Source organism: Blastomyces gilchristii (genome assembly GCF_000003855.2).
Source record: "Blastomyces gilchristii SLH14081 genomic scaffold supercont1.10, whole genome shotgun sequence".
Lineage (NCBI taxonomy): Eukaryota > Fungi > Ascomycota > Eurotiomycetes > Onygenales > Ajellomycetaceae > Blastomyces > Blastomyces gilchristii.
Genome location: NW_003101673.1, coordinates 1,322,597 through 1,332,026, shown reverse-complemented (window position 1 = coordinate 1,332,026; position 9,430 = coordinate 1,322,597). Strand labels below are relative to the sequence as shown.

The 9,430-nt window shown below is 40.8% G+C and overlaps 2 protein-coding genes across 2 annotated transcripts; both read left to right on the top strand.

The window, feature by feature from the left end:
• Nucleotides 1-2,853: 2,853 nt before the first annotated feature.
• On the top strand, nucleotides 2,854-4,793 carry BDBG_05251 (uncharacterized protein). The gene is made up of 3 exons (XM_031722056.1): nucleotides 2,854-2,963; nucleotides 3,360-3,764; nucleotides 3,829-4,793. The coding sequence occupies exons 1-2, from the start codon at nucleotides 2,882-2,884 to the stop codon at nucleotides 3,620-3,622; spliced, it is 345 nt and encodes a 114-aa protein (XP_031578845.1). The 5' UTR covers nucleotides 2,854-2,881; the 3' UTR covers nucleotides 3,623-3,764; nucleotides 3,829-4,793.
• Nucleotides 4,794-6,430: 1,637 nt separating this feature from the next.
• BDBG_05250 (uncharacterized protein) lies at nucleotides 6,431-8,609 on the top strand. Its single transcript, XM_031722055.1, has one exon. The coding sequence runs from the start codon at nucleotides 7,263-7,265 to the stop codon at nucleotides 7,920-7,922; it is 660 nt and encodes a 219-aa protein (XP_031578844.1). The 5' UTR covers nucleotides 6,431-7,262; the 3' UTR covers nucleotides 7,923-8,609.
• Nucleotides 8,610-9,430: the final 821 nt, after the last annotated feature.

The following is a 9,430-nucleotide window of genomic DNA, read 5'->3' as shown; positions in this document are numbered from 1 at the left end:
TGAGAATAATGAATACTCAGATATCTACTGTTCAGATAAGACAATATCAGACTCACAGATAAAGCATCCTTAAGATAATACTTGAGATAAACAAGAGAAAGCAAAAGAGTTCTAGAACTCAAACTACAACTGAAAAAACTCTGTTAACAGAGATTCTCTACAGATTAATCACAGAATGTTAACAATTATTCTATTATCACATCAACAGTCTGTACAGTAGACTGACCGCCAGAATCATGAATTTCACATTTGATCTCATTTGGTCTGATCTCATACATTTCTTGATGTGAATCCCGCTGGGACTGGCTATCAAAAAAACATGCAAAGTGACTATATATCAGATTTTAAAATGAGACCATAACTTGAAAAAAATGAGAAAGTGATCTTATTTGATCTCATTTAGTCTCATTCTTGACATAAAGTTACTATTTTTAGACATTTTAAGATTTTTTTTAGACTATTTTTAATTTCTTAAAAAGTAACACTTTTTGATAACACTTAAATGAGATTTAAAGTCATTTAAAGCAATAAAAATAATTTAAATTAAGAAGTGAAAATCATGGTCTCATTTGAAAAATGTGACAAGAGTAGACAGTAAGTCTCACTGAGACAGTATGAGATTACTATCTAATGTTAAAATCATGTAATGAGATCAGTTGAATTGATAATGAGACTATTAAATAATCTGGTCCTAGTCTCAGACACGGTCACACGGTCAGTCTACTGTACAGTCACATGAAATTCTAATCTCAGTGAAAGATTGAAATTCAATCTTTATAAACTGAATAGCTGTGTTGACAAGGCAATCTCTCAATTTAAGAAAGATGTCAAGAATACTGTGAGATTAAACAGTCTAACTGACACATTTAATTACATTACATAAAGCATCTTCATGAAATCAAAACTGGTTGATACACAGTGTTAATATATAATAGAGAAATAACAGATTCAGAATCCTCTACAAAGAGATAATGAATAAGCATTATTCTAAGATATCAGAAATCAGTGACTCTACACATTTATCTTGAACTTCTTGAGTGCAGATGTCAGATTACATTTCTTCAAGTATGATGAAAATCAGATCACTTATACTCTATGAAATGCAATTGAACAGAAATACTCTGTTCTTAAAACACAGTTACACTGTGAGACAGTTCTGAAATTCATGTCTCTTGATGACACACAGGTCATTAATCTACACACATTCTTTAATAAGTTTCAGTCTGTTATTATAAAATTGAAGATGTTAAATACTTCTCTCTCAGATGTGTGAATATTTGATATCTTCTACTCAGTTCTATTCAACAATTGAAGAAATTATGTTCAGAAGAAGATAGAGAAGATACAGAATTTCAAATTCACAGCTGTGATATTAAATGTTAATCTTCTCATGAAGAAAATCTGTTTATGACTTAATTCTTCAAAAGATAAAAAGAATCTGTAGAATATAGATTCTGCAGTTAACTCAGCTATAACAGCTATAACAGTTACAATAACTATCAGTAATAATATATTAAATTCAGCCTGTGAAGACTGTACTGAACATAATTATAACAGTTTATAAGAGAGCTTCTGAAATTATCAGAGATCAGAAAATTCACCTATATATTCTGAATGTAAAAGATCTCACTTTAACATCTGTTAATTAGTCAATTCAGACAGTGCTTCAGATAATTGAAGAATCTACAACACTGTAAGAATAAAGAAATTCAAAGAAAAGAAGAAAAAGAATAGTGAGAGTAGAACTTAACTATTTATTACAGATGAATCAGAGATCTATCAGATGATAAATCTCACAGAGATTATTAATGTATCAGTCTGTTTCATAAAACCTCACAAGAATCTCTTTAACAAGTATTTATACATATTAAAAGACATTATCTTTCAGAAGAATCTTCATCTTATCAATTCATTAATATTAACTACTTCACACAATCTGAAGGTTCTACTTAATGCAGTCTGTAAAACAGCTGCAGTGATTTCTTCAGTGACATCAGATCTACTTACTGCAGTCTATTAAGAGACTGCAGTGATTTCTGATTCATTAATTAATAATCTATTCATTGATGAGGAAATTCAATCTGAGTGTTTATTATTTCTCATACTCACTAATAATTAATGAATTGACTATGATATCTCTGTGAGAATATCTACTCTTTTAGTGCAGAATACACTGAACTCTTCAGAACTTATAGTTAAATCTGATAACTCTCTGATATCTACAAGAGATATCACTATAGTGAGAAAAGCTTCATTGAGAGACAGTCTTGAAGATTTACTCACTGATCTCAAGATCACTGCACTTTCAATCCTGAAAAACCTCACACACATCAAAGCTTTCATGAAATGAAAGTATTATTACAAGGCCTGTGTTAAAGAGGTCAATCATTTGAAATATACATGTTGAAAAGAGAATATAAAGAAGATAGAAGGATAGAGGGATAAAAAATGATGTATATCATGACTGATTTTTCATTGCTACACATTTTCCAGTCATTTTTTGTACCTGTACTTGATTTGAAGGCGAATTTTATATATAGCATCATGTATAGTTACTCTGGTAAGTGGGGGTGTCAGGTCACGTGATCTGGCTTACTAATCCTTCCACCATATAACTTTCCACAAGCTAGCAACCTTTCAATCACACAAGCTTTACACCTTCCACATTGAAATGATGCTACTAAGTGTGCTGCCGCAGTATGATGCCGAGGTCCGCCAATTGCAGTCAATCTTCTATGGATTATTCATCACACGTCTCTCACATAATCTGTCATTTTTCCATGCCTTGTATGGGAAGCCTTCCGCATGGATACAACGCAAGCTCAAACTTGCGGGCATGCTGGACAAGCGGCCCCAGTTGGCTAAGTAAACTTGCCGAAACATGTCTGCCAAGCGACACCTGATAGAAACCATGGCCGCTACCTGCCACTCTGTGGTGTCCCCGACTCTGCATCAAGCACCAAGTTAGATGCCCCCATCTCCCCCAGGGTCTTTTTCTGTGTTTGAGGATCTGGAGGCTATCCAAACAAGCACCAACTGTCTAAGTCATGATTTAGTGATGTGCAGTGAAGGTGACCAGAGGGTAAATATGAGGGGTGGGGGAGGAGCTAGTGTTGACAAAGAAGAAGAGGAAGAAATTGACATGAAGTTACTAAAAGTTAGCACATTGAGAGTTGCTGCAGAAGTTGTTGAGAGGCTAGAAGGGCTGGACATATCAGTGACCTTGAAATATCTGACATCTGGCAGATATAATCATGTCTAGCTGTTGACATATCTCCCAGTTACTAGCACTCCAAGATCTACCCCTTCACCCCTCCATATAGCACATAGTTGTAAGGTTTGTCTTACATGTTGTATAGGAAACGACTGTGGAAAACACACAAACCCCACTAGTGAGCAAATTAGAAAGCTCGTACTTCGCATTCCCAAGGAATCAACCCAGCCTCTTCACCTGTATCAACTGCGTCACGAGGTGGCCTATCTCCAGTACCTTGCTCAAAAGGTACCTGAGATTCCTGCACTGAGGGTTCTTCTCTGGCATGATCAAGCTGGCCAGCCTTTTATAGCTGAGGAGTTTATTGAGGGACAAGCGCCTGAGCGTTGCGTGGCCACAGCTCCCTGAGGATCAGAAAAAGTCAGTTAGTTATTATTCAAAGTGCTGCTGATGTAATTTCCAGACTTGGGGGGACAAGATTTGATTTCATTGGAGGCCTTGACCCGGATGCCCATTGTTTTCCGGGTTCCTTTTTCCTTGATGACCTTCCGTTGGGCCCCTGCTTTCTTTTCCCCTGTGTTGTTGAAGGGAATAATTGCTTATCATGTTCACAGGCCAAATTCCACCCTCGTGACTGTCATAATATTGGCCCATCCGTGAACAGCAAGGATTATATCCTCTCCTGCTACGACCGGGAGATATATTATGATACCCATGCAAACAGGGATGAAATTCTACTAGAAGCCTTTGAAAAATGTCAGAACTGCCAAATTCATCAACTTCCTACACCTTGAGAAACAGAACATCTCAAAAGACACTGATCTATTTGAAGCTCTCAATGCTGAACCCCAGGTCCTAGTACATGAAGACTTCCATGCAAAGTACCATGCTCATTCGCAATGGACATCTTGTGGGAATTGTGGACTGGGAGTTCTCCGGGTGTCTACCTGCTTAGTGAGTTGTTGGGCATCATTCAGATTGTTCAAGTATCCCCACTAGGCTAGAATGGGGTGATAGAGGAGGAAGAGGGAGGAGCGGGACAGGCAATATTGCCAGGAGGTGGAAAAGGTTGTTCAGCAGAGAGGGTGAATGGAGGAGAGAGAATGTGTCAAGATCCTTCTGGGAGATGGTTGGCCGGCTTCTCAGATGGTTTGCATGGTGATGTTCCCGGATGAATGATGATGGTCATGCGGGGGGAGGGATGAATGGGGTGAAGAATGGGATTGTGTTCTAAGGAATCTCGTGATAGACATGCGTATGCATTGGGAATCTGCTGGCTGAAGGAATGCACCAACTACTATCTATATTTCCCTACATTTATCTTCTGTGTTGCGCTGCTTCTCTAATTTTGCTGCGAATCCTCCGTCGTCGCGGGCTGGACTGGTCAGAAACCATTTTGTCTGTATTGCTTTGCTTGAAACGAACTACCTACCTAATACAAGCCTACATGTACCAAATTGTCCAAAATCTCAAGCGCATAAGAGGTTCGATGAATATGTCTGAATTTCTTTCAATCTTAGTTTTGTATAGTTTTCAATAATTGGCCCAATTGGTAACAATGCTAAATATTTTACTCGAAGAATGTCTCCGTTGAAGAAGCCGGAAGCGTTGTTATTCCTATAGTAAGTATATAAAAATATTTTGGCTGCGGAGGGCTTTTTTGAAGCATCCGGTTTTCCACTGGAGCAAGGTCGTTTCAAGAAACATAAAAATTTCAGACACTGAAACCTAAAACATAAAATCACAGACGAGCAATGATTGCCTAGGTAACTGAGCTCTGATGTTTACTTAAAGAATTGGTAAGTTTGAGAAGCTTTTGGTCAAAACCTTGGAAGTCTACCGCGTACAGAGGAAAGTTTTCAGGGGGGTAACAGAGGAACCATGGGCAAGGTAACTAATAAATAATAATACAAATAATGTAAGTACTGACTGATGAGGAAAGCCTCTGCTTGTAGAATTTTCTACTTAACCTCATGCACAATCAATCAATGATAATCACTTGCTCTCATTACTACATCAGATAGCATGGTAGAATATTTCCAAATATCTCTGCAGATAAAATAGTGAAATTCTATGAAAAAAGTTATTTTGAAGATGCATTGTATTAGTTGTCAAAACAATTGATTCTTCCTCATTTTATATATTCAATACAATAAGTAGTGACAACATTCGTCTGTGCAATTGAATATAATCAGTATAAAAATTGGCTGATTCTCACGAGAAAGGTCGCACGGAGAGCTTGTTTCTCATATCCGCAAAAATAGAGGACAGGACAGCAGCTAGGTCACCGACCTTCGAAATATGGATAGAACCTCCGTCAGCCGCCGTGTAATGATAGCACTGACGTTCAAAAGTAAGGATATTAATTCAAAAGCGTATTCCATTCAGCATTTCGCAGTTGGGGTTGTTCTGGACACGCTACTCATCTTACCTGTATAATCTCATGAGCAGGTTTTCTCAAGCGCGAACAAGGGCAAGGGTTAATCTGCAGTTCTTTTTGATTTCTTTTAATTATTATCAGTAACTCCTTTCCCCTTTTTATTCAGTTTTGTTGTGGTGCTGCGGTGGGATTGCCCGAAAACAAAACAGGAAGCTTCGGACTGGATTTGAAACCTTGACCTTAAACAAAACCCCTGATTCTGATCTGATGTCTGTCATCATGATCCAAGGAACATCTAACCGAGCATAGCATATTATTACATACGGAGAACAGATACAGCATTATTTATTATTATTTAATATTATTATGGGGATGGCATGCACAAGGACAGGAAAGACATCCATGCAACCATCGTCACGACCCTTCATCAGCAGCTGCTTGACAAAACCAGGATATTAATAGCCACAGCCACCGTGAAGAGTTCAGCAACAGATCGGATCAGATCCCCCCCCCCCATTCTTTTGCCACAACCCTTGAAGGCCGAGGGCAGTTAGTTAGAACTTACGCTGTAACTGTGTAGGAGCCACGCCACTGAGCAGTTCTGCCTGACCAGTGATTGGACACTTGTCCGGGCGACGACATTCCTAGTTTGTTTTTTTTTTTGTTTACCGCCAGCGAACCAGGCACGTTCTGGGCCAATCCGTGGGCGTAGAACTGGTAATGGGATTGATACAAGCCATTACAAGCTTCACGAACGGCGGCCAAACCGGGGCTGTTATTGGTGGCCAGACCGTCTGTTGTTTGCTGGTTCCTGGCTTGGTTCCTGGCTGGTAAACCCTAACCTCCACTCCCTAACCCTACCTAACTAACTCCCCGTAACTAAACTATCTAGGTTAACTAGTAACTAGGTACTAAAAAAGTAACTAATAACAACGACTAATTACTGGCCCGCCCTTTTCGCTCTTCGCTGTTCGCTGTTCGCTGTCTGTTCAACAGTTCGCTCTCTTCTCCTCTCTTCCTCTCTCGTTCTTTCTTTCTTTCTTTCTCTCTTCTTTTCATCCTCATCCTCCATCCAACTATCTCACCTCCTCTTATCGCTTGTCATTCATTCTTTGCAGGTATCAGCTTCATTCCTTCAGCTGATCGCCGTGCTGTTTATTCCTTCGCTAACTATCCCCTCTTCACCCCTAATTTAATTTATCGCCCTTGTGTCTCTAAGAGAAGAAAAGGGAGAAAATCAAAAGGGAGAAAAACCACCTGCTTGGCCCTCCTCCCATCACGCTCCCTCGTCCCTCTTATCGGAAAATAAAAAAGAATACAAAGCAGCAGGCCCTTGTGATATATTCCTTCGAGATCGTTAATACCAACCACCCTCCCTATTTGTGCGCGTCTACAGTTTGCTTTCGCGGATGGCGGATGTGTAATTAACACTTCGAGCAAGGACCCGTTGTCGCCAACACTTCTTATACTATTACCGTCACTCCTTCCTTATTATCCTAGATTCGACATCTAGTTATCTACAATTCTAATTCGCTCTATTACGGAAAAAGAATAAAAATAAAAAATAAAAAACAAAAACGCCAAAAGGACATCCACCATCCTATTCAACTTTATTGTTTACAAGATATCCACCGAAAACACAACGGAAAACCTTCCACCCCTAAATCGATGGATGCGCTACGACACCTAACCGCCCGCGGTAATGACAATGACAACAGAAACGACAATGACAATGGTGGCCTAAACTCCTCAAGCGTAAACCTCCTAATCTCCCTCCTAGCCCTAATCCTCCTCTCCATCGCCCTCATCGGTTCCTACCTCGTCCTCCGCCGCAGGCGCCAAAAACAACAATCAGAACTGCCCCTCTACCAAGACCACCGGCACAACAGCAGCAGCAACCGCCGCCAACGTGGCCGCGGTCTCACCATCTCCGCCTCAAACAGAGACTCCGTCTTCCTCATCGGTGAGAAGGGCTCAAGCTCCCCGTCGTCCTCCTCCTCATCGTCGCTAAGTCCACCATCCAGCCCCGTGCCGGAGATCCGCATCACATTCCCTGAAGAGGAAGATGCGGCCGGGAAGCGGATGAGTGGGCGCGTGGTTGTTGTGCGCATTAGTGAGAAGGGGGGCATTGGATTGGAGCCGCTAGATGAAGGGAGGGAGGATGGTGGCAGGAAGGAGGGGGATGAGGATTTGCCGCCATATCAGCAGCGCCAGCCCGGTGGGAGCGGGAGCGGGAAGGGTGGTTCTACGGAACGGTTTCAGAGTCTTGACTTAGAGAGGATGGGCGGATTGAAGGAGAAGGAGATGGATGAGAAGAGGTGGGCGTAGTGGATTGGATTGGGTTGAATTGGATTGGATATGAAAGGATATACATACGTTCACGAACGAGGATTCGATTTTATCACTTCTTTTTATATTTGGTTCCGTTTCTCTATCTCCCCCCTGCCCTCTTTTATGGCTTGAGGGGCTTCGGGCTTGGGGCTTTTCTTTTCTTTTCTTTTCTCTCCCTCTATTTTATTTCTTCTTCTTCTTCTTCTTCTTCTTCTTCTTCTTCCTTTTCTTTTTCTTTCCTATACTCTCATATCTCCAACGAGTCTGCAATATTACATACAAAACTATTTATCCTTTTTAAGTTACCTCTGAGTTTCAACACCAACAAACAACACAAACAAACATCCGCGCGTGCATCCTCAGCATTTGCCTTACTTGTTAAGATGAGGGGAAAGGGACCGACCGCCCTCTTTCAATTTCACCCGTAAGGGATGTATACAGAGTATAGCGGGGGCATTAAGTTTGAAACCCGCTAACCTCTGGCCGCCGAGATCATACTAACCACATAACGTTAATATCTAAATGGCTGCTTTTCATGATCATATTACTAATATTTTGTATACCTGTCATGGTTATATAGAGCTGCGGGTCGGGGCTCAGAATACGGAGTACTATGCAGTGGATGGATGGGAATAACAAAGAGCTGGATATTCAGTATAAAATACCGTGTGAATTTCCGCCAAGGTTTGTCGCATGTCTGTTTTCCACCTCTAACAATGGATTCTCTGAATCTATCCGAATCCTTTCAAGGAATGGACTGCTGCATTACAAGCCTGTCATCAGAAATTATCACACTGATTCTTATGAATCTACCCGAGGAAGAGACAATTTTACGCTCGGGGTTTTCAAACTTAATTCGCGCTGCATTCAAGGACAACCGATCAGACAATCAAATGGCAAACAAACAATGGTTCCCGCCTTGTCATCCGACAAATTTCGATCTTAACGATTCAAACAGATTTTATTCCTAGAGAACTTGCGCTTCACATCTTTGAAAAAAAGAGCTGGATGTTTCTGAGGCCCAGACAGAGAGAGGGCTTGAAGAGAGACGCATCCCGATTGAATGCGGCCTAGCCTGGTTCGGCTCCAAATCTTACGCCCATTGGATCCCTTGAGAAAATCGAGGATGGGAAGCCTGGTTGGTCTCGAGGAAATGTGCCGCCAGTATGAACGTCTCTGACTCTTTCACCCTGCTGGAGCTCACATGAAGATTTCAAGGAGAAACCATTTGATCAAATTGACCCGCACTATGGGAGCTGCTTGGCCGTGGCCCCGCCAGGGGATAATGCCTGGATCGATTACTAAAACTCCTCCTACGGCATTCGTCATTATCATCTGATTGACCCCAGCTACAAGATCCCAAAACTGACCAAACAGTAATTGAAGACATGTCAACTAAAGCCGTCAAAATATAACAAAGGGTAATTGTCACTGACCACTATAGCAATGCTTCAAATATCAACTTTATTATCTCAATTCATCTTGAGAATAACCTCTGCTGCTCT

Bases quoted from the DNA above. Each gene is read 5' to 3' on its own strand.
- BDBG_05250 (XM_031722055.1), top strand. From the start codon at position 7,263: ATGGATGCGCTACGACACCTAACCGCCCGCGGTAATGACAATGACAAC.
- BDBG_05251 (XM_031722056.1), top strand. From the start codon at position 2,882: ATGTCTGCCAAGCGACACCTGATAGAAACCATGGCCGCTACCTGCCAC. The intron at 2,964-3,359 runs GTTAGATGCCCC...CATGTTGTATAG, and splicing joins GACTCTGCATCAAGCACCAA to GAAACGACTGTGGAAAACAC.